This window comes from Microcebus murinus, chromosome 25 (assembly GCF_040939455.1).
Source record: "Microcebus murinus isolate Inina chromosome 25, M.murinus_Inina_mat1.0, whole genome shotgun sequence".
Taxonomy (NCBI): domain Eukaryota; kingdom Metazoa; phylum Chordata; class Mammalia; order Primates; family Cheirogaleidae; genus Microcebus; species Microcebus murinus.
In genome coordinates, this window is record NC_134128.1 from 15,137,267 (window position 1) to 15,162,945 (window position 25,679).

At 38.2% G+C, this 25,679-nt stretch overlaps 1 protein-coding gene across 3 annotated transcripts in view; it reads right to left on the minus strand.

The window, feature by feature from the left end:
* Positions 1–1,416: 1,416 nt before the first annotated feature.
* The window catches only part of OPTN (optineurin), a 36,138-nt gene continuing 11,875 nt past the window's right edge, over positions 1,417–25,679 (minus strand). For 2 of the 3 annotated variants that reach the window (XM_012765705.3, XM_012765703.3), the window contains 11 exons: positions 24,950–25,132; positions 22,798–22,871; positions 19,941–20,075; positions 15,212–15,314; positions 13,943–14,058; positions 12,107–12,256; positions 11,635–11,728; positions 10,507–10,665; positions 6,746–6,876; positions 5,398–5,480; positions 1,417–1,600 (listed from right to left, as the gene is read on the minus strand). In XM_012765705.3, coding sequence (XP_012621159.2) covers positions 1,473–1,600; positions 5,398–5,480; positions 6,746–6,876; positions 10,507–10,665; positions 11,635–11,728; positions 12,107–12,256; positions 13,943–14,058; positions 15,212–15,314; positions 19,941–20,075; positions 22,798–22,871; positions 24,950–25,084 — 1,308 coding nt within the window. In that variant the 5' untranslated portion in view covers positions 25,085–25,132 and the 3' untranslated portion in view covers positions 1,417–1,472. The remainder of the gene's footprint in view (positions 1,601–5,397; positions 5,481–6,745; positions 6,877–10,506; positions 10,666–11,634; positions 11,729–12,106; positions 12,257–13,942; positions 14,059–15,211; positions 15,315–19,940; positions 20,076–22,797; positions 22,872–24,949; positions 25,133–25,679) is intronic. The other variant, XM_020284076.2, reaches the window with a different exon arrangement.

The following is a 25,679-nucleotide window of genomic DNA, read 5'->3' on the forward strand; positions in this document are numbered from 1 at the left end:
GGGGCCCCCCTCTCTTTAGACCCCAGAACCTCGTCCACGAGTGTATAATAAAGCCACGTGGTTTGGCCCCAACTCTCTCCCTCTCTGTCTGTCTTTTCTTCTCACCGCCGCCAAAAACCTTACAACAAGCATGAGCCACTATGCCTGGCCCCTCTATGTTTTTTCATGTACTGCTAGCTCATTTCTTTTTATTGGTGAATAATATTCCATTGTATGGATGTACCACAGTTTATCTATTCACCTATTGAAGGACATCTTGGTTGCTTTCAAGTTTTGGCAATCACAAATAAAGCGATTGTATATATTCATGTTCTGGTGAAGAATGGGTATATGAGAGATTCTTATGACAAATCCAAACAATGGAGATTCTCTTAAATGTTTTAGAACCTAGATGCATAGAGACATTGTATACCTCTATGGCCAGCCCAGTATTAACCAGTCTTGATAAATTATAGGTTTATAGAATATAGAAAATCCCTATCTATTCACCTCCTTAGTAAGAACAACTTCTAATTCAAACAACATGTATTGGTCTCCAGTAAAGAGATTTGCTTATATTTATAGAATTAATGAAATATCTATGACTAAGTATTAAGCTAAGTGAGCTTAATACAGAAAATGCATATTATGAAATTAATCATATATGAACAATGTTAAAGATTCATAAGCAAAATTTTATTTTGCAATAACTATTTTTGTGATTATGAAGATAAAACCTGATCCAGGAAGGAAATGAATAAACAGTTGTTCTTTTTAGAAATTAATAAACTATCTACTGTACAAGCCCATACACCTATAGTACAATGAAAGAATGAAGATAATATCTTTACATTGTGAATGGTTATGAGAAATCCAGTGACCCTAATGTTATCTACTTCATATATGCCAATATTTTCTCACCTGTCCTGAAATAATTGAAAAATCACATTCTCATATGAAAAGAGTGATATCATAGCTTTGGTATAATTACTGTGGCTACAATAAAACTACAACATACATACAAACATATAACCCCAAATAGATCCATTCTAAATGGATGAAGTAATAATATAATTTATTTTAAAAAGTACTTCAAAGACATTTTTCTTGATTAAATCTGTACCACTTAATTTTTCCTGCCTCCTTAAAAGGTTCTTAAAATTTATCCATGAAATTTCTTCCATCTAATTACATGAACTGTGTCACATGATGTCACAAGCTGGTTAAATGCATGAGCTGGGCAATTGCTCGCATAAACCAAACATAAAAAATACTGAGGTTATTATCAGAAGAGTGGTAGTTAAGGATTCTATCCTGCGCGTTTATGGGATTCCACAAAAAGTGTTCTACTTAGAGCAGATACATTTTCTTTCTCCTAAAACAAGCATAATGAGGCAAAATATCTGAGTGAAAACAAATAACACAAAAGTACAACTCTTGGAGGAAAAAATCTGACATTTACCAACAATTTTGGGGAGATGAAACGTCAACACTTAAATGATGCAGTCCATCACGTGAATCTGTAACGTGTCTATGTCAGGCAGGACTTCTCCACATTTGGGGCAAGAATGAATTTGAATATTCTGTTGTTGCTGTTGTGGCCAGTTCCTGTCCTCAGCTCCTGAGACAAGCATGAAATAAAATGTCATTCTGTTAGTTTCCTTTTGTAAGTAGTTTCGCTTGTTTGATTTTTAAGAATAGATGATTAATTTTAACATCAACTACGCTGTGTCATCAATACCCAGTGGGACATGAACACAAGTGTCTGGTCTTTAACTGAAGTCATCACTATGCACACAGAGAAAATCTCCCAAAATAGTATCCCTGCTTCCCTATTATTCTAGGTATGGGAAAATATTAATACATGATTTCAGTTCTAGATACAGGGCAATACATGTTCTAGTAAAAACTAGAATACTGGGCCAGGCATGGTGGCTCACACCTGTAATCCTAGCACTTTTAGAGGCTGAGGTGGGAGGATTGCCTAAGGAGTTCAAGACCAGCCTGGGCATAGCAAGACCCTGTCTCTACAAAAAATAGAAAAATTAGCCAGGTATGGTGGCACACCTATAGTTCCAGCTACTTGGGAGGCTGAAGTACTGAGGATCACTTGGGTCCAGGAGTTTGAGGTTGCAGTGAGACATGATAATGCCACTGTACTCGGCCCAAGGCGACAGAGTGAATCCGTCTCAAAACACACACACACACACACCCCTCTAGAATACTGGAGAGAAGAAAAGAGACGAATGAGGATATAAGCAAAATAGAGAGAGAATGCAGAGAAAGAAATCAACAGAGCCAGGGAGAGGTCTCCTAGAGCAGGATGTCCCTGCTCAGAAGCAGAGACAATAATGTCATTTATTGAATAGACGCTGAGACCTCCAGGATGTGCAAGAGACTGCTGTGTCTGGGAGACAGATGTGGCACGGAAGCCATGGGAGAGAAGTGGCAGAGGCTGCGTGGTGAGGTTAAGTGTCAGGCACACGAGGGTTCAGTGGGAGTCAGAGAAGGGCCCTGGCTCTGGCCTCAGTGCAGATTACACCTGAGAGAAGGAAGCCTCGAGAAGGAAGAGGAGTTATCCAAGTAAAATGAGTGAGGAGAAACACCTGAAGAATGCATTTTGTCATACCCTCAATTCTGAAGTTATGCTGAGGTTCAAGCCTAAATTAGAGAATGTTTGCAAGAAGCCCTGACTCTGGTTAGGTCTCCTGTGTACAAACTGTGATCCATGCCGGGGAAACTACTTTTGGCTCCCGGGCAGCTCTCTGATCTGATCTTTCTGGACCAATGCAAACCAGTTTGGTTTTTAAATCACTGCCTAGACTTTGGTATAGGCCTCAAAATGTTTGTTTTTGGAGGTAACCTTTAACATGGCTATTTGCTTCTAAGAACATTATTTAAATGTAATAACATATAAGACTATTAAGATGGTTTGTGTTCAGTGATCTTAAGAAGCATTTGTGAGTAGATATATTGATCACAAAGCATGATTTCTGAAGCAGGGAGCTTTCTAATGGTCACACTGAGATCAGGGGTCGGAAACTCCTTCTGTAAAGGGCCAGAGTAAAAATTGTAGGCTTTGCAGGTCATATAATTTCTGTCACAACTACTCAGCTCTGCCAGTAGAGCATGAAGTGCCCTACAGACAAAATGTAAACAAAAGGGCATGACTCTGTCCCAGTAAAACTCTACAGGCCAAATCCTGGTCTAGGCTTCAAGACCCCCCACTTGGGCTGCTGCGCCAGCCTGCTCACAGCCCTTCTGCCTCCTGGCTCTTTGCTCTGTAATAACCTTTGTCTTTTTTCATTATCAGCACATCATCCTTACTTCTGCCCTTGCATCATGGTTTTCTAACCCCTAGTTTCGAGGTCAGGCTTAACGGGATATCTTTCCAAGGCCTTTCTCCACTCCTCTGGCCCTTAGTGATCAAACCCTTTCCTCCATCTTCAGAACCATTCTTTCCCTCCGTCACAGGCTATCCACTGTGAATGCACCTTTTCACATGCAAATCCTTTCTCTCCAACAAGACCACACCCTTTAAGGATCTGCCCCTGCCCTGTGCCTCCTCTCCTGGTGCTTAGCTGCCTGTCCTGGAACAGAGCACACTCCTAAACGGCTGCAGATGACAACTATGATGGAATTTATTAAGAGGATTGTTGTTTAAAGCCATCTTATCAAGAAATAAAAAATTCTTTTTATAACAAATAAGTTTATTAGGACAATTAAGAATGAATTTATGCTTTGTGAAGATTTTTAGATTACATATATAAGTCAAAGAGTGACCAGTTCTTTTCTTTCTTTGATGGAAATAGGTATTAACCTAATATAAAGAAGAAAAATCTTCCTTTAAGAAATCTAGGTGCAAGAGATTGCTCTCTTTGACTTGAGTCAATCTTGTAGGGCACTTCTAGAAATCAGGTTTATAGGTGTTGCTAGGACATTTAAAATCAGGTTCAAGAAAATACCTGGCAGGGCTCAAGTGAGTAAATGCTTCTTTCAGAGAGGAACATAGCTATACCCACTGATGCTAAAAAATGCGAGGTTAATATTTTTAGTAGGCCACATGCTACTTCTTCTAGCATGTGCTTCCTGAATAATACTATGTTGATTTTCAACCTAAATTACTGCCTTTAATATTTAACCTATTTTTTTTTTCCTGCAAGGGAGCTTTGGTATGTGGGAGAAGGGGGAGATGGTGGATAAAAGGAATACTTGGAGAAATTTCCCCCAGATTTAAAAATTTACTACATACACTGAACTGACAGAGTCTCACTATGTTGCCCAGGCTGGTCTTGGACTCCTGGCCTCTAGTGATCCTCTCACCTTGGCCTCCTAGAGTGCTGGGAATTTTACCTTTGTTCATACCTACAATCAAAGATAAAAATTCTTTTCCTTTCAGTGATAAGACAGTGATTTGTTATAAACTAAAGAATGCTATTATTAGTGTATTAAAACCATGTAATAAATATAGCACCATACTATTAAGAAGTGCCATGATCAGTTTCACTCAGAGAATTAACATCTGGATATTATATAATTAAATGGCATTCTGTTCTATGCAGTACTGTGTAGAGTCAGAGTCAGACAAAGTCAGACAACCTTGGGGTCCACTTCCAATCTGCCTCTAACTAGCCTTGCAATCCTGGGTTATTTAACCATGTCAAATTTCAGTTTTGTCTTCTGTTAGAAGGTGATAATTCATGCCTCATGTAATTTTGTGAGGCTCAAATGAGATAATACCTATGTTGTGAGATCAGCATAGAGACTGACATAGTAAACTCTCAATAAATGGTAATATTATTATGTGCATAACACCAGGTAGTAGGTGCAGATACATGCTCCAGGGGCTTATCACTGAATAAAGTACTTAAATACCTACTTAGGACACATAAATGCTTATAAAATAGCAGATAAATACCAAAACAAAGGAATACAATACTTTCGAAGTGCAAGAGGGAGAGGATGCATAGAGATGGAATTTGAAAAGGGTTTTAAAGACGGGGTAAGGGTAAGGGAATTTGAAAAGGGTTTTAGAGACTGGAAGAAGATGGGAACACGCATGAGAAGGGCATCTATGTGAAAGACACTGCATAAATAAACATACACATACATAAGCATAGGCTTAGGACCAGTGGAAGGAGACAGTTCAGTTTGGCTCATGTCTGTAGGAAGGCAGAGTGAGACAAGGCTTAACAGCTGGCCATGCCAGGCTTATGTGATGGGGCAAGAGTCTGGTCTGGATTCAGTGGGTTGTGGATGGAGACTAGAGCACTGTGGGAATGAGACTGGTGGACATTGTATTTTGGGTAGCTCGATTTAGAATCTATTGTGTAAATTATAGTGGAATTTTTCTTCAATTGTCTTTTTTTAATAGGACACTTGTCATTCCCGGAAAACCCAGAATCGCACAGGACTCACCTCTCTGAACAAGGTAAGCCTGTTGGTCGGGATCACTTGTTCTCGCCCCATGACGGCTCTGCATTTCCATCAAGGACTGCCTACTGGGATTAAAAGCAACACTATATGTAATGTTCTACAACCCTGAAACATGACAACATTAAGCACATAGTCAACAGAAGTAGGAGAAAAATAAAGTCAAACTACAATGCCAAAACTGAGGTTCATAAAAACCAGAACTTGAAACTAATTTGAGTTTTAAATACTAGTGGCACTAGGATACTATGTTGTACAAGTAAATAATTAAGATTAAAAACAAACCAGTTAGGACATAACTAAACTTTGATTGATAGGGAATGGATTAGAAAAAAGTGGCATATTTCCAAATCAAGACACTATACAGCAATTAAGTACAGTGAATTAAACCTGCATTTATCAACATTGACAGAGTTCAAAATCACAGTGTTATACGAAGCAAGTTGTAGAACAATACCTATAGTGATTATTTTATAACTTAAACACAAAGAAATCAATATTATCTTGTTTTAAGATAATATATAGGGGTGTATGTATATATGGAAAAGTGTAAAATAGATGGGGAGACTGCCCACCAAACTTCTGGTGATACAGGAAAGAGAAGGGAGGAATTTAATGAAGGATGAGGGACAAAGGAAAATTCAACTTTATCTACAACTTCCTTTTTTCCTTTAATTAAAAAAAATACTGGAAGCAAATAAAACAAATGTTAGCAACTGTCAATTCAGGATGGGGGACATATTGGTGTGGGTTATTTTTTCCTCTGTATTTTACTATGTTTCAAAGCTTTCCCAAAATAAATTTTTAAAAGTCAGAAGCAATTTTTGGCAGTATTTTCTTTTAAAGCATATTAGAGAATTTGAAGTGTTATGAATATTTCATTTATGACAATGGCAAGATAGGGACACATAATGTTAGGTTTTCACAGCTTCTCTAAAAGCAAGGAACTTGATCAGCTTCCACAAATCTCTGTCAAGCTTTGCTGTAAAATCCAACCAAGCACTGGGAACATGATCAAGTGAAGCGTACATGGAGCAATTCTTATAGCTCAAATTAGGAAACATGTTGGAAAAGGTCACCTCTGCTACAGCCCATGCTGACGTGTGCTCTAAGCCAGGGGTCTCCAACCTATGGTGAGCTGTATAATTATTTCATTATATATTACAATGTAATAATACTGGAAATAAAGTGCACAATAAATGTAATGTGTTTGAATCGTCTCAAAACCATCCCCTCGCCCTAGACCGTGGAAAAATTGTCTTCCATGAAAATGGTCCCTGGTGCCAAAAGGTTGGGGACCACTGCTCTAAGTCTTCCTCTCTCTTTACCTTACCTGCTGCCATCTTCAAAAACATCATTCTCTTTCAGCAAAATTGCCAGCTGCAATGCCAGTTGCTCTTTTTCTTCATGAATCTTCTCTCTTGCTGCTCTTTCAGCATGAAAATCAGAACAGTAAACCTCCATCTGTTAGAGGAAAAAAGATACAGAAGTTACTATGTTGACAAATGTAGGTTCTCTGTGGTTCTCTAGCTGTTGATGAGGTGAAGAGCTAGTGCTACATCCTCTGATAGGCCTTGTAAATAACAGATACATGTTCCTGCTAGAAACTGGTATAATGACCCCAACTTTCCAACTACAGTCCACTAGTAGATACAAAAGTTGTATGTGCATGTGTGCTGTAAACAGTTCAAATCCTGCCGTACAGTGACTAGAGCTAATAACAAGGCATTGCATGTTTCAAGATAGCTAGAAAAAGTTAATGCCATAAAGAAATGATAAAGATTTGAGGTGATAGACATGCTAACAACCTTGATTTGATCATTATACACTGTACCCATGTACTGAAACATCACACTGTACACCATAAACATGTACAATTAAATGTCAGTTATAAACAAAATCTTAAAAATCAAATCATTCAAAAAATTATCAAGTAAAAACAAAATAATAGTAAATTGAGTGAATTGAGCATTATTCTAATACCAGTTTTTAACTTTCAATGTTTAAAATTAGTGTTTTTCTTTTCAAATTACTGGTTCTAGGATACAAATTAGGAAAGATATATTCTCATTCATAAATTTTCCTGTAAGCACTCCACTCATCAGTACCAAGAGTAGGCCAGCCAAAATAGTCACAGCAAGCCTCTTACACAAATTCTTCCAGAGAACAATAAAAGAAGAAATGTGCATTAACTTGTTTTTATGAGACCAGTATAATCCTGATGTCAAAAACTGACAGGGGCATTAGCAAAAGGAAAACTCTAAGGCAATCTTACTCAAGGATCTAGATAGAAAAATCCTAAGCAAAATATGAGCAAACCAAATCCAGCAATATATACAGAGGATAGTTTGAGAGATCCAAGGATTAATATTTTTAAAAAAATCAATGTAATTCACCATAACTTTAACTTTAATTTAAATAAATTTAAAAAGCATATAATTGTCCAATTATAGCATACAAAGAAAAAACATTTCCCACATAAAATCCACATCCACTCAAAACAATAATTTTTGGCAAACAAGGAAAAGAAGGGGATTTCCTTCATCTAGTAAGTGATATATACAAAAAGCTTTTAGGAAGCGTCACATGCTTAGTGGAGAAACATTGAAAGCATTGCCTCAGGGACTGGGAGCAAGGCAAGGCTGCCTGCTATCTCCACTACTGCACAGTGTTGTAGTGGGGTTCCAACCAGTGCACTAAGACAAGAAAAAGAAATAAGAGATTTTCTAGAAAGGGAGAAATAAAACTGTCATTATTCAAATAATAATAATATTATAAATTTATGAAGTCTAAAAGATTATTCAGAAATATTAGAATTAAAAGGTGAGTTGAGAAAGTTTGCTGCACACAAAATCAATATACAAAAATCAACTGTAAGGCCGGGCGCTGTGGCTCACGCCTGTAATCCTAGCTCTTGGGAGGCCGAGGCGGGCGGATTGCTCAAGGTCAGGAGTTCAAAACCAGCCTGAGCAAGAGCGAGACCCCGTCTCTACTATAAACAGAAAGAAATTAATTGGCCAACTGATATATATATATAAAAAATTAGCCGGGCATGGTGGCACATGCCTGTAGTCCCAGCTACTCGGGAGGCTGAGGCAGAAGGATCACTCGAGCCCAGGAGTTTGAGGTTGCTGTGAGCTAGGCTGATGCCACGGCACTCACTCTAGCCTGGACAACAAAGTGAGACTCTGTCTCAAAAAAAAAAAAAAAATCAACTGTATTTCTATATAATAGCAACTTTTGGAAAATAAAGTTTTAAAAATATGCCATTTATAGTATCATAAAAATATAAAATATCTAGACTAAATCCAATAAAAGATGAGCAAAAACTCTACTAAGAAGATTAAAAACATTATTGAGAACAATTAAAGAAGATATGCCATGTTTACGGATTAGAGAAATCAATGATATAAAGATGTTAATTCTCTCCAAATTGATCTATATATATTCAATATAATTCCAATCAAAATCCAAGTAGATTTTTTTTTTTTGTGGAAGATACCAAGCACACTCTAAAATTTATAAGAAAAGGAAAAGGAGAAGGATAAAGTCCTCTTGAATAACATCAGTGAGGTAAGAGGACGTGCTCCATCAAGTATCAAAATTTTTGATGCTTTAGACTGGATGGTATGAGACCGAAGATACATAAGTCGACCAATGGAGCAATACAGAGTCCAGACACAGACCCATGCATACCTGGCCACAATTTATGATAAAGAGGGCGGCAGAGCTCTTAAGAAAAAATGGCTTTTTAATAAATGGTACAAAGTCAACTTGATATTCCTATAGGAAAAATATGAATCGTTACTCTTATCACACTCTACTACAAAAGCCAATTTCAGATGGTTTATACATCTTAATATAAAAGTTTTGTAGGCCGGGCGTGGTGGCTCACGCCTGTAATCCTAGCTCTTGGGAGGCCGAGGCGGGCGGATTGCTCAAGGTCAGGAGTTCAAAACCAGCCTGAGCAAGAGCAAGACCCCGTCTCTACTATAAATAGAAAGAAATTAATTGGCCAACTGATATATATATAAAAAAAAAAAAATTAGCCGGGCATGGTGGCGCATGCCTGTAGTCCCAGCTACTCGGGAGGCTGAGGCAGAAGGATCGCTCGAGCCCAGGAGTTTGAGGTTGCTGTGAGCTAGGCTGACGCCACGGCACTCACTCTAGCCTGGACAACAAAGCGAGACTCTGTCTCAAAAAAAAAAATAAAAATAAAAAAAAATAAAAGTTTTGTAAAACAACAACATTTTTAGAAGGCATCATAGGAGAATATCTTCATGGCCTTGGTGTGGTGAAAGTTTCCTAATTAGGACACAAAAAGTACTAATCATAAATGAAAAGACTGATCAATTGAGAACTTCTGTTTCTCAAAAAACACCTTTATGAGAGTGAAAAGGCAAAAATTAACTGACAAGGGGCTTGTATGTGGTGTATGTGCAGAGCTCATAAGAGCAAGAAAAAGCCAGGCAAACCAAAAGAACAATAGGCAGAGACTTGATGAGGCCCTTCACAAAAGAGAATAATACCTAGAGGGCCAATTAATACTTGAAAAAGTACTCAACCCCATTAGTTATCAGTGAAATGTAAATTAAAGGAGATACCACTACATACCTGCCAGAGTGGTTAAAAGAAAAACGACTAACACAAGTGTTGGTAAGATGTGGAACAATGGAAACTCTCTGTTGACAGGAGTGAAACTTGGCCCAACTACTTTGGAAAACATTGGCATTACCTGTTAAATGTGAGTAACAGGCAGAGCCTGTGAACCAGCAATTCCACTCCTCGGTGTGTGCCCAACAGAAATGAGTGCACATGTGAACAAAGGGACATGCACAGGAATGTCACTGAAACATTAACCCTATTGCCACAAACTGGAAATAACCCAACTACCTATCAACTGTAGAGCAGATAAATAAAATTCACTGAGCTATGGACTTAAACATTGGGTGCACTTTCCATGTTTCAATTTAAAAGTTTTAAAAAAATTCATTGGTGAAAAAAACCCCATATATTTTAAACACCATCACTTTCCCATTGGAGAATGCAGTCAGGGCTGGCCTCACTCAGCTCAGGCTTTGGAACATGTCTCACCTGAGCCCGGAGGACGCTCATGGTTTCCAGGTCTTCCTCCTGCCTGGCGATGGTCTGCTTCATCTCGTCCATCTGAAGCTGCTTCGAAGCCAGGGCCTTCTCTGCCAGTTCTAGTTTTTCATGCAGTTCCAGCAGCACTGCCTTATCTACTTTCTCTGACTGAAAAACACACGTTTATTCTAGAAATGGTTTTGAAATAATTCACCCTATTTTAGTAAAGTACTAGATAAAGGTTTATTTTTTTAAAAAAAATTATCGGCTCTAAACTAGTCTGTTAATTAGCAAGGCTAACGTATCAGAAAGTTGTACTGATTTAACTTATGTCTTGCAAATAATAATTTCCTAATGTAAAACAATAATTTTTAAAAAAGATAACACTAAAATCAGGAAAATAATAACAAACTCCAACTTGAAGAGGTTGTGACTCACTGATACTATTGTTTTTCTACAAGTTACTTTTACTTTGTGAAGTCAATGGAAAAGAAGAAATATGTTTAAATTTTAAAATCTATTAGGTCCAAGAGAGGAAAACTATTCTATTAAAAAGTAAACAGAAAACAAAGAATATATTTATAAGAATAACAATTCAAAGACCTCTGCTAATTCAAAGCTGTCATCTACAGTGAGAATCTACAGTGAGAATCTGTAGATAATCACACCATGCTGGGCATTATTACTCATTTATATAGCACGTGGATCTACAGTGAGAATCTGTAGATAATCACACCATGTCAGGCATTATTACTAATTTAAATTGCACATGGGGGGGGACTGACAGCAGGCAAGCTAGCTGTAGCCGTGTGCAATTCCACGCAGTAGATATCCCTTCCAGTCCACAGGAGCCCATGCTCTTAGCTTTCCTACAAACTTACTCTTAAAAATATTAAAAAATACTAAAAGTTTACTCCCTGACTGTAGGATATTAGTGCCATCTTCTTACACAACAAAGGACCTTATACATATGTGCAACATCAGAAGTTATAAATGCTTAGACCCTAGAAATAATAATAAACTTGAAAACCTTTGAAACTAGACTTAGTTAAGGAATAATGCAACTATTTTATATATAAAATGTTCCAGTTTCCATTCACTTCTAGGCTGTGGACATAATTTTTTTTCTGTCTTTACCTCTTTCCTTGTTAGTTCCTCAATTGTTTTCAATGCCTTATTATATTCTTGAAGAAGCTTGCTGTGTGTCACCTGTAGAATGGCCAATTTGGACCTATTAAAAAAGATATTGAAAAGTGGAATCTTGGAGGAAAATATCATAGAAAATTACAGTCTTATCTCCCAGCCTTCTTCTGAACACTCAAGTAGCAAAATCTCCTCACCTACCTTTATTATCCCACCACTGACTAGCATTTCTTACTCTCAAAGAAAATAATCTTTTCTAAAGAATCAAGACAGAATGTAAATATAATTTGCATAATTTTGTTATAATAAAACTTCTATATTCTATCCCCTATGAAAAGTATCCTAGTACTCCCTCAAATAAGTAAAGAAGAAATTTTATAAATTTATTCTCAAATCCTAATTTCAATCTGTATAAAAGCTAGCCTATCTCCTCTGGCAAGTTGCCCTTCCATCACAGCACACTCACTTTTCATCTTCTGTTTTAGTTTGCTCCATTTTGATTTCTGATCGCATGCTTTCCACTTGTAGCTCCAGCTTTTTATTAGTATAAACAAGCTCTTGCTTTTCATTCAGCTCTGATGGGGTTGCAGAATTTTTCCTTTCAAGGACCTGACACCTAAGAAAGATCAAGAGTTCATGTGGATAAACAATGCTCCTTCATGTCTTGTCTCAGTGGCCTTTAAACAAATCCCAAGATTATGTAAAATACAAAGAATTTTAGGGTTGTTAAGATTTATGAATGCAGAATAAAACATTTCATTCTCCTTGCTTCTTTACTAGATACAGACATATTTCTGAAACCTTATGCCCAAACATAAAAAGTGCAGATCTAAGATCACATGAGATACTGTCCCATTTGAATACTTGTTTCAAGTAGTCATACAAATACATTTTTGTTGCTTAAACACAGATCAAACTAGTAATTGGCTAACGGTCCTTCTCATATAGTGAACTATCTTTTGTATTTAAAAAATTTATGAGTTCTGTCAATCACAAAGACTTCAACTTCTGAAAAAGATTCAATAAAGGAAAAAGGAAGTCCCTTTAAGTACTCTTGAAGACCAGAAAGAGAATTTCAATGTAATAATAGCAAATACAAATAAATGACAGATGCGTATAAGGCATTAGGTTATGCCAAGCCTAATAGACATCTTATTAAATATGACATATATAATAGAAATTATGACACAATTTACAAATGACAAAACTGAGGCTAAGAGGTTAAATAACTTGCCCAAGGTAATACCACAGATATGATGCAGACTCATATTTCAAATCTAGGTCTGTTTGGACAAAGTCCTTAGCTGTAGCTGCTATGCTATATCAGATTATTATAATATTGTAGAGCTGTGGTCCCCAATCCCTGGGCCACAGATTGGTACTGGTCCATGGCCTGTTAAAAACTGGGTTGCCCAGCAGGAGGTGAATGGTGGGTGAGGGAGCAAAGCTTCCTCTGTATTTACAGCCACTCCATATTACTTACATTACCACCTGAGCTCCACCTCCTCTCAGATCAGTGGCAGCATTAGATTCTGCATTATGGCAAGCTGTATAATTATTTCATTATATGTTACAATGTAATAATAATAGAAATAAAATATACAATAAATGCAACACACTTGAATCATCCCTATACCACCCCTGCAACCCCAGCAAGTCTGTGAAAAATTGTCTTCCATGAAACCAGTTACTGGTGCCAAAAAGGTTGGAGACTGCTGCTGTAGAGTGTTAGGAATCATAACCTCAAGAAAATATACACCTATATATTGTGCTAAAAACAGGTTTGCCAACCAATCCAACAAAACAACATCAACTTAGTTTTGGGTAACTTCTTATATCAACAGAAAAAAAGCAATGCAGAATTCTCAATCTATATACTAGCCTTAATAACTGATTAAAAATGATTGAAGTACTTGATTGAAATTGATTTTTTTTCTAAATAAACCTCACTCAAGTTCGTTATACTCTTTTCAGCTTTATGTATGTTTGTATCAATAGTGTCAGTTTAAGATAGTCACTGGAAATCTGGCCCACAGCTTTGCACAGGTCCCACCTAGGCTTGTACACTTAACACTCTCCCCTAAATGGCAGAACCAAAGCCCCATCTCCATGCCTCCATGTTACAAGTATTTCACACTCACACAGTAACCTGGACAGTAGTGTTTTCTGAATTCACACTTTAATTAGGTCTCTATTTTTCTGTTAGTAACATAGTAACAAGACTATTTTTTTTGTAGTAACATTTTAATACTTTGTAAAAAATGTTTATTTTTAACAGGAGGATAAACCTTATCATTCTTACTTTTCTTGAAGTCTCTTCTTCATTAGCTCAGCTTCACTGAGTTTTGTATGAGCTTCTTGAAGCTCCTTAAACAGGGATGTCACCTGAAGGTTCAATATTTCCACTTCACTTCCAACCTGTCATACAGGACATCCCAAACATGAGACATTAAATAAACCTTTTTGTGAGAAAACAGTCTGAACCTTTACTATCCAATTAAGACTGACTGGTGAATTGACCCAAATATCTTGTATAAAAAGAAATTTTTTGAATACAACTCTGTTTCCCAGTAAAGCATGAACTAATCAATTTGGATGCACTCTTAATAATGACTTTATCACATTAAGATTAACCCTACTTGCGGTTTAGGAGATCATAGATCATAGAGGTGTCAAAGCATAATCCCATTTATCTAGCTAACAATTCTCCCCCATTTTCCTTTGCCAATTTATATTTCTGGTTTACTCAACTATTTTTGTTGGACAGCCTCTTTTCTAACAGCTCTATAATTTTTGTAAATGAGTTTTGTGATGCCTTGAAAGTCTCAATACTTTCCTACTACTACTTGTCAAATTACTTTTAGTCAGCAGAGTACTATTACTCATTGGTGGTCTCTTCATCTCAGTTTTCTAAATATTCTGTGTTCTCTCAATAGTAGGGGACTCCGTCCCCTATGTGGCATACAGTAGACATTCAATATATATATGTATTTGTGGAATAAATGAATTAGAGTATTTTATGTAAATGCCTTTTACATGGGCTGCTGTGGCCATCATAACTTCGTGGCTTCATTAACTTCCCCTAAGCTCAAGACTCTCATCAAGCTCAAATGTACAACTCTAAGTTACTAGATAACACTGAACTTATAAATTATATATATTTTGTATATGTGTGTGAGAGAATCTTTTTCATTCAAACTACTTTACTCAAACCAGTAGTGGGATTGAACCAAGATCTTTCAATTCTAACTCGAGTTTCTGAGTCATATCCTCAAATGATCTCATTTTAAAGTGAGCAAAATTCCTTTTTCATTTAGCAGACTTGTTCAGTTAGGGAGTTAGGAGGAGAAATCCATCAAGAAGAAATATAAGAGTGGATAGGAATACATCTCACTATACTAGACACTGAATGAAATCCAAACCAGGACAAAGAAATATAAAAAATAATATATAAACATCAATATTATTTCTGTATTTCTAAAGCAAATAACACATCACAAAACTTGAATCCAGCTGCTGAACCACTCTTAGGTATATGGGGGTGACACGGTCTTGGAATCTTAGTACCCACAGTTTCTGGGCTTTTCTTCTCTTCATTCTCTTCTTCTATACTCCCCTCTGTCTGGGTTCCAATCTGAGAACGATCATTTGCTTTCTTTTCAAAGTCTGAAACTCTGAAAAATTACAAAATGCAGAAAAGTTACTTTCTCTTTGGCTTCAAGGGGAATAGCAATTGCAGAAGCACTAAAAAAGAACATTGTTCAAAATTTGGATAAAAGATCAGAGGTTTTCAAAATCTCTTCATATTCACTATATTAGCACTGGTTTTGTTTTGCATCCTAAAACTGCCTAGAATTGATATGAGAGATGAATACACACAGAGGTAAAAGACAGGTATAACTAACTTTTTTTTTTTTTTTTGAGACACAGTCTCACTTTGTTGCCCAGGCTAGAGTGAGTACCGTGGTGTCAGCCTAGCTCACAGCAACCTCAAACTCCTAGGCTCAAGCAATCCTACTGCCTCAGCCTCTAGAGTAGCTGGGACTACAGGCACGCACCACCATGCCCAGCTAATTTTTTCTATATATATTAGCTGGCTAATTAATTTCTTTCTATTTATAGTTAGAGACGGGGTCTTGCTCTTGCTCAGGCTGGTTTCAAGCTCCTGACCTCGAGCAATCCTCCTGCCTCGGACTCCCAGAGTGGTAGGATTACAGGTGTGACCCACTGTGCCCGGCCTAGGTATAACTAACTTGAACACTGCCTGTTTTCATGTAACTGTACTATCCAGAAATCTTTTAAAAATGGTTTTAGTATCTATATCCATGTGGATGTGTATGTTCTGTCAGTGTGTTGTGTCCCATTTACAAGAATACACAGAGAGAGAGGAAGACTGTTTTTTTAGGACTCATCTAAGTTTGTAAGTCCCTGAACAAACAGACAAATGTGGCACTATTCTTACACCAAATCCCAATCACAGGCAAGCCATTCCAGTACAAATGATACAAACAGAGACTGTGGCTAAAGATGGTAGGTTGAATATATGTATACAATTTTTCTCCCACCCCAAACCCTACTAAAATTACTTTCAAAAAGCCACATGCCTACAGAACAAAGAGAAAGGGAAAGGAAATAATAGCAGGAAAATGTGGGGAGCACAGGTATGAGTGGGGACTGGCTGTGGAGCCCAAGAAGGATCCTAAGTCAACAATAAGGAGGGCCAGAAATGACCTGACTCACACTGTGGAAATACAGGAGCTCAGGAATTGGTGACACCAGGTACCTATGGAAGTGGTGATAAGGTGGGGCCTGTTTAAGAAGGACAAGAAGGTGGTAAAATAAAGGCACTCTGGACCCAGATGTAAAGCAGAGTTGAGGGCCTGGGTTATCTGCTTTAAAAGAGAGAAATTTAATTATAGACTACTGAGACCTTTAGCCTTCTTTTCCTCATCTCAAGAAACCTGACATCTAAAAAAGTCAGAAGGCTGGAAGTCTTCTCTGGAGAATCTGACCAGGACAAGGGAAAAGATGAAAAGTTTCAGACATGAGGCTTCCCCAGCAAACCCTCCCAGCTGGATCTCCCTACACCTTGCTAGGTGTACAGCTTTTCAAATTAGAGCTACTGAGCTAGGCCTGCCTTTGACATGGAAGTCTCATGTCCCAACCAGCTTTCTCTCAGTATTTAACAAAAGTCACCAATTAGTTGCTAGGAGCAATGTTTTCTCTACATGGGCATCAGGATGATGATTTCCTCCTACCTAAAATAGGACTGAAACCAAGAAACAAAATCACTGATACATGAACAACCTGTCTTGATGTATATACTATATAGGATATGATAAAAACACATTGTAAGACTTAGCATGTCTTTTTCTCAAGTTGGTCTTCAACTATTTTCATTAATCATGGGAAATAGGGGTATAGATGTTCTAAATTTTATTCTGAATAATTGGAATGATTTATAGGAAAAGGGAACAATAAGGTACAGAAATTTTACCCAAAACCCAGTCTAAATGATTTTGCTTGTGGTAGCATTATGCTACAGCTGTACCAATATAAAAAGGTCTACCAGCTATTTAAAAAGGTGTATGTATATAAAAGAGGTGGCACGTCTCAACTCATTCTATGAGGCTAGTATTACCAGGTTACAAAAACTAGACAGATATCATAAGAAAAGAAAACCATAGATGTAAAAATCCTCATCAAAATAATAGCAAACCAAATCTAGCAACATATAAAAAGGATTATATACCATGACCAAGCAGGATTTATCCCAGAAATGCAAGGTTGGTTTAACATCTAGAAATCCATTAATGTGACATACTATATTATCCCAACCCCATGGGATTATCTCCATGGACACAGAAAAAGCATTTGAAAAAATCCAAAATCCTCTCATAATAAAAATGGTAAATTAAGAATAGAAGGGAGCCTCTTGGTCTGATAAATGCATCTATATAAAACCTACAGCTAACATCGTACTTAATGGTGAAAGACTAAAAGCTTTCCCCATAAGATTAAGAATAAGATAAGGACATCTGCTCTCTCCATTTCTATTTAACACTGTATTAGAGTTCTAGCCAAGGCAGAACTGGTAGACCTTTTTATGTTGGTATAGCTATAGCATAATGCTATCACAAGCAAAATAAGTAAAAGGCATTAAGTTTGGAAAGGAAGAAGCAAAACTATCTCTATGTGCAGATGACACAGTCTTGTATACAGAAAATCCTAAGAAATCTACTAAAAAATTATTGGCACTTAATAAATGACTTCAGCAAAGTTGCAAGATTCAAGATCAATATAAAAAATCAGCAATTGTATCAACAGTTCCATTTATGATAGCATAAAAAAGACTAGAATACTTAGGAATTCAACATAAAAAGTCCTGGACTTGTGCACTGAAAACTACAAAACATCACTGAAATAAATTAAAGACAGATAAATAAAATGATATCCCATACCAGGGATATTGTTATGTACCAGGATGTTGTTATGATGGCAATACTCCCCAAGTTGATTTCCAGATTCAAGGCAATCTCTAACAAGATCCCAGCTGGCTTTTATTCAGAAATTAACAAGCTGATTCTAAAGTTCATATGAAACAGCAAGGAACCCAGAATAGCCAAGACAGTCTTTAAAAAGAAGAACAAAGTTGGAAGGCTCTCACACTTCCTGATTTTAAAACTTACCACAAAGCCATAGAAATCAACATGGTGTGGTACTGGCCTAAGTTCCACATAGATCAATGGAATAGAATTGACAGTCTGATAAAGTTGGCCTTCTATATCATACCACAAAAATCAGCTAAAAATGAACCACAGACTTAAATGTAAGAACTAAAATTATAAAAATTCTTAAGAAAAAACATAGGAGTGAATCTTTGTAACCTTGGGTTAGGCAGTGGTTTCTTAGATATGATACCAAAAGCATAGGTGACCAAAGAAAAATGAGATAAATTGTATTATATCAAAATGAAAGGCCAGGCATAGTGGCTCATGTGTGTAATCCCAGCACTTTGGGATTACAAAAGGCTGAGATGGGAGGATCATTTGAGGCCAGGAGTTCAAGACCAGCCTGAGCAACATAAAGAGACCTGTCTCTATAAAAATAAAAAAAATTAGCCAGGCATGATGGTACGCAGCTATAGTCCTAGCTACTAGAAAGGCTGAGCCAGGAGGTCTCTTGATCCTGGGAGTTGGAGGTGGCAGTAGCTATGATCACTCCACTGCACTCCAGTCTGTGCAAGAGAGTGAAATCCTGTCTCAAAAAAAAAAATTAAAAAATTTTTAAAAAATTGTGCTGCAAATGATACCATCAAGACAGTGAAAATACAATCCACAGAATGGGAGAAAATAGTTACAGATCATTTAATAAGGAACTTACATCCAGAATATGAAATGAACTCTTATAATTCAATAATAAGAAAACTTGATTTTTTTAAGTGGGTAAAGGATTTGAATAGACATTTCTCCAAAGAAGATATACAAATGGTTAACATGAAAGGATACTCAACGTCATCAGTCACTAGGGAAATACAAATCAAAACTACAATGAGATACCAATTCACATCCACTAGGATGGCTAAAATCCAAAAGACAATAAAAACAACTGTTGGTATGGATATGGAGAAAGTGCGATACATAAACATTGCTGGTGGGAAGGCAAACTGGTGCAGCTAGTTCCTCAAAATAGTAAACATAAAGTTACCATATGCCTTAGCAATTCCACCCATAGCTATAACCCCAGAGAAGTAAAAAAAAATATGTCCAAACAAAAACTTGTACAAAATGTGCATAGCAGCATTATTCCTAATAGGCAAAAAGTGGCAAGGACGCAAATGTTTACCAACTGATGAATGGATAAACAATGCTGTATATCCAGACAATGGATTATTGCCAAATGACAATAGAAAGGAATGTAGTACTGACACAAGCTACACTGTAGATGAACCTCAAAAACATTATGCTAAGTCAAAGAAGCCTGCCACAAAAGAACACATATTATATAACACCATTTATATGAAATATGCAGAATGGGCAATTGATACATAAAGTACATTACCAGGAGGAGGGGGTGGTGAGTGTTATGGATGTTGGGTTTCTTATCTGGGGGAATGATGTTCTAAAATTATATTGCAGTATTCATGGTTGTGAATATTCACAACACTGTGAATATTCTAAAGACCACTGAAACATACACTTCAAATAGGTGAATTGTATGAGATCTTAATTATATTTCAGTAAAGCTATTTTTAAAGAAAACCCCAAAGAATGTATATTTCAAGTTAATCTATTTTGTACCTTTCTTGGGCTTCCTTGAGTGCAAGTTGAAGTCTCTCCACCTTCTGGTTTCCTTCCCTTAGGCAAAGCAGGAGCTGGCTCACAGTTAACTCCTCAGATTCCAAATAATTCTTGGCACCTTCTATAGATCTGTTCCTACATTAAGACAATGCCATTTTCATAAAGGTTAAAATGTTTTCATCAGAAAATAAAAATATCAAAGCCTAAAAACAGAGTAGCCCAATATAACTAAAACCAACTTACAGGAAATGCTTTTTAGAGCATTCTCCAATTAATTTTCATCCACTGACCAAGCACAGCTGGACCTGGGATCCTCAGTGCCTAGGTCCCTCGCGCTTTATAGGGAAAGCATGGAGGCTCACAGTAGGGCCCCAGAAAGGCTGGCCTTACACTGCTCATACTCATTTCCTCCAAATGGTCTCCGTACACACACCAGTGGTCCCCAACCTTTTCGGTGCCAGGGACCAGTTTCATGGAAGACAGCTTTTCCACAGACTTGGGGGTAGGGTAAGGGGAGCTCAGGTGGTGATGTGAGCGATGGGGAGGGGCTGTAAATACAGACAAGGCTTGGCTCGCTCACCCACCACTTACCTCCTGCTGTGTGGCCCAGTTCCTAATAGGCCATGGACTGGTACCAGTCCACAGACTGGGGGTTGGGGACCACAGCTGTACACGACACCATAGGAACAGTTCACCAGAGGCAGCCCTGGTTGGTGGTGCCAGGCTTTCCAGAGATCTAGTCTCAAAGAGGACTGGCCTGTCTCAACTTCACAGAAACCATCACAGTCTCAAGTCAAGAGAAGAAAACCTTTCTCATTTCTGCTTTCAAATAATAGAGCAGAGAAATACAGGCACTGGTGGTATGTCAGATATCTTTCTTGATGTCTGATTAAATCAAGAGCCATTTCAGTGACAAACAAAACCATGACCACCCCCACTACAGTAACAACATATTAAGGATAGCTATGACGATGGCAACAGCAGCCACTCTTTCAGTAATTTACTGAAGTTCTCATGTCTAATAAATAGCCAGGGTTAGATCCTGGTTACCAGAACTCCAGAGCTTGACCTCCAAACCTAGAGATCAATCCAGACTCCTTACCGTACGCATAAACAGGGTACAGACATGTTATTAATATTATTTAAAAAGTTAATTTTTTTTAAAGTGTGGCTTCAAAGAGGAAGTGGTCTTTGGATATGGATGTGAATGAAGAGGAAGTGGCTTGAAGGCTTTCTCCCTTCCCATTACTTCCAGGAAAGTCTTTTGATACTAAAAAAAGCAATTTGGAAAAAAACTGAGATTCTCAACTAAGAAAAAGAATAACTTTCACTTATGCCAACTGCCCGGTTTGATGAAAGAATCCTATCTAATACTTATTTTCTTCCTTATACAAGGGCTTAGGAACATAATTGAAGCAATTTTCTTCACATTTTATGTGATTCTCTGTTTACATTCATCATGTTATAGAGAAAAGTTTTTAAAAGTCTGAGGGAGGCCGGGCATGGGGGCTCACACTTGTAATCCTAGCACTCTGGGAGGCCGAGGCAGGTGGATCCCTCAAGGTCAGGAGTTCAAAACCAGCCTGAGCAAGAGGGAGACCCCATCTCTACTAAAAATAGAAAGAAATTAATTGGGAGGCTGAGGCAGAAGGATTGTTTGAGCCCAGGAGTTTGAGGTTGCTGTGAGCTAGGCTGACACCACAGCACTCAAGCCCAGTCAACAGAGGGAGACTCTGTCTCAAAAAACAAACAAACAAACAAACAAAAAAGTCTATGGGGGAAGAGATCCTAAGTGAACTTTCCAGATAACTGTCTCTTAAATGGACTAATACAGTAGTAATCAGCTTACAGAGGACAAGCTAGCAGCCTCCCTGGGGTGAGCACTGCCTGCAAGACTCGAGAGGTTCAAGCACCCCATTTTGTTACTACCACAAAGGTCCTCCCACGATCTCAGATGTCTGTTTCCTAACATCCACGTGGGACAGGTAAACTTGAGACCCCACAGATAATATACCTGGGCACTTTCAAGCACCACCCACGTAGATTGAGAGTACTACTGGTCATGTTACAAAAGATGATCCAGTGCTGGCCACCCTGGCTCGAAACTGGGAAGGAAGAGGGGAGAGAAAACAGTAACATCTCACTTATGGCTCCTGGGCAGCCTGGTGCAGGGGAAGCTGCCCTGGGGAATAAATGAACAAACACAGCTCTGGATGAAGAACAAATAGCTGATTTGATTGAGAACCAGTTTGTTTTTCCTTCTCATCTGCTGGAAGTGAGACACCTCTATGACAGATTGGTCAGTGTGAGTTAGCCAGATAGGCACCAAACACTGTTTCTCATCTCTGCAAGTTTAGGCTGCAACATTAAATAACATCCAAACAGAATATTCTTTTTTTTTTGAGACAGAGTCTCACTTTGTTGCCCAGGCTAGAGTGAGTGCCGTGGCATCAGCCTAGCTCACAGCAACCTCAAACTCCTGGGCTCAAGCAATCCTCCTGCCTCAGCCTCCTGAGTGGCTGGGACTACAGGCATGTGCCACCATGCCCGGCTAATTTTTTCTATATATTTTTAGTTGGCCAATTAATTTCTTTCTATTTATAGTAGAGACAGGGTCTCACTCTTGCTCAGGCTGGTTTCGAACTCCTGACCTCGAGCAGTCTGCCCGCCTCTGCCTCCCAGAGTGCTAGGATTACAGGCGTGAGCCACCGCGCCCAAACTGAATATTCTTGAAAGGTCCTGGTATAAATTAATAAGTTACTTTTTCAGCCTGTTATGTTTGACCCCCAGGATAAGCTCAAAGTGACAAGGCTGCCCAGTCTGCCTGCCTGCCAGTCTCTTGTCTTCCTTCACGTACGTGTCAATGGTGTGCGTTCTCGTGGACCCAAGGCTATTCTTGGTTTCTTTTACTGACCCTTCTGTTTCTCCTTCCTGTAAAAGCAGAAATGAAAGGTATTTAACACAGTATGTCTGCAAGACAAATTCTTTGTTAAAAAAAAAAAACACAAAAAGACCAAAGATTAAGAATTTTGATGATATGCAACCCAAGGAACCTACCATGCATTTAAATGTGAAATGTTTAAATTGGGTTGCTCAAATGGGATGGGAATGTACTCTTCCCTTGCCCCGCACACACTGTCAGGATTATAAATATCTAGGCTAAGGCATGAAGGTCAGACTCCTCTCCCTGAACACTTTCAACCTGACTCCATAAAGGCTTATCTCCTCCTCCCTCTCCCTGGCAGTTCCTTCTTTCTCAAGGTTAAGGCTATGCAGAGCTAGTGACAACTCCATATACCTTTCTTGCAAAGTCCTTTAAAATGTAAGATGCTAGAACTTGCTGAGGCAAAGTTGAAAAAGAGGCAGTTTTCTATGGACAAGACTCAAAAACACTGTCTTTGCTGAGGCAGCTCCCATTAGAAATCTGTATGCACCACAGGCCATTTAAGGAACAAGACTAAAGCTAAGACTTACGGGATTGAAAGGCATTTATATTCCAATAGCTCATGGGAAAAATCTTCAAAAGTACACAGAGATGGTTCTAGATATTATTTTTCTGCTTGGGGCCAATGGAGGTTCTAGATATTTTTTGATACACTCTTCCTAAATCTTGGGCAATATTTTCCAGTTCACAGAAGCAAAACAAGAAAAAGATGTTTACACTAAAAATAACTATCACTCTTCTGTGAGGGAGAATCTAATACTAACCAGGCACCCTGAAAGAAGTGGCCTCATTTGGAAACTTGTGATACGCTGTTTGGGTTTCCTGAATTTTATCAGTTATTTGCAGGCTAAAGTTCTCCGATTAGACTTCTGTTTTAGTTATCTTCAGCCACTTGCAAAAAGGGTACTCTAGCAAAATGTGCTTTTCAGTTGGTATTTTAACTCTCTTGATTTTGGCCATTATGAATACATCTAAAATGTCTAAGGGAGTATGGATGGCATTTGCAACTCTATTGATCTTTAGTGCAGCAAATGAACCCAGAAAGTAAAGAAAGGCACACACTAATATTTCAGATATATCCAGTAGTTTAGCTTTCTTGTAAGTTGCTCCTTACTCCTCCTGCCTTATCTACAAAGTACATTTTTCTCTTTCAAGACACTATTAATGTCTTTTCCTGTATCAATCAGATGGGTACTTTGACTAAGCCAAAATGGCAATCTGTATCACAAAGGATTTTATCCTGGTGTGTTTTTCTCCTCCTCTCCCCAATCTTTGTTAGCAGCATTGATGGAGAGGCCCCTGCATGGGTGTCTACTTGCTATGCTCTTTAACTGGACTGTCCCTACACCCCAGTATAGGTGTGATGGTTGTAACAGGTGCTACTAACAGGTGCTGCACAAGAGCTTAGGGATCAGCACACGCCCCCTCACTGAGCTCCCTTCGTTTTGGGCTGCACAGACATCTGAGTTTGATGGTATTGGCTTCAAACTCAGCTCTCAGAGGTTCCTGAGCTGTTGCTGTTAAAAGGGAAAAGCCAAGACACCCTCTCAACCAGAGCAGCCTGGCTCTCTTTTCTCCTCTTCCTATTTGTAATATGCCATGGTTCCTCATAAGACTGTTTGAAAAGAGGGTTCTACTATTAAAAACGGTTTAAAAGCCATTTGTTTACTGCTTTTAATCACATTTCTGCTCACTAAGTGAACTGCTAAACACAGTTCACTTAGTTGAGACCTGGTCTGAAAAATGACAGAATGTTCATGGTTATGTTGTGTTTTTTTTTTTTAGGTCACAAAAATGTCCTATTTATCAGGACATATTGGAAAGGGGAAAAAAAAAAAAAAGACTACACCTTTTGCCATAAAAGGTAATTAATATTTTTCCATTTCCTCCATGACAACCCTTACAAGCATTATGTTATACTTAAAAAATGAGAGCCAGTTTATCTTTACTACACTGAAATTTCCTCATTATTTAGTTTCCCTGTGTTGACTAGAAAAAGTGATATTTGTTTCTTCTGTGCAGGTGAGGCTTTGTAGGTTGCTTAAAACAAAAACAGAAACCTTACAGCCATCCTAATTTCAACAAAGGAGTCTTCTCCAGGGCCGCTGGCGTTCAGCTTGAGCTGCAGTTCAGACACAATGCCCAGCAGGTCTGCCTTCTCGGCCTGAAGGCGTGCCACCTGCATCTTCAGCTGCTCCATCTCTGGCTCTCCTTCGGCCTTGGGAAGCCTGGAGTCACCAGTGGGGTCCTGGAAATGACAGGGAGTAAAGCAAATTAACAAGTCAAACCTGGGACCCAGCCACCTCCACCCATGGACAAGATCAACATCTTTGTCCCAAACCTATGCCTTAAAGTAGAAAATTCCAGCTCTTACTTGACTATTTTGATATCGCATTTAAATTGGAAATTTTTACATTATTTTATTGTATTCAAATATTATGAATTTTAAAACAACTTCATGATAAGAAAGAAAAGGCTTCCTCAGCACACTGGACTAATCTGACATTATGAAAATAACCAAGCCAACTTTGGCAATGGTAGACTCATAAACCGTAGTTCAAAATTCCAGAAAGTAAGGGCAAAAAGCTGCCATCACCCAACCCCCTGCCTTTTTTGTTCCCCACAAATGCCCACCCAGGCCCACTCTTCTCCTACTTGTCATATCTACTTAGAAGCCAAAGCATCAATGATGTTAAATGGTCCCAAAATGGCAAAACACAAAGAAAGGTCCAAAGGGCTCCCAGTGTGGAGGCTGACAGCTAAAATATTCTATAGTGGTGTCTTAAGCTTGCTAA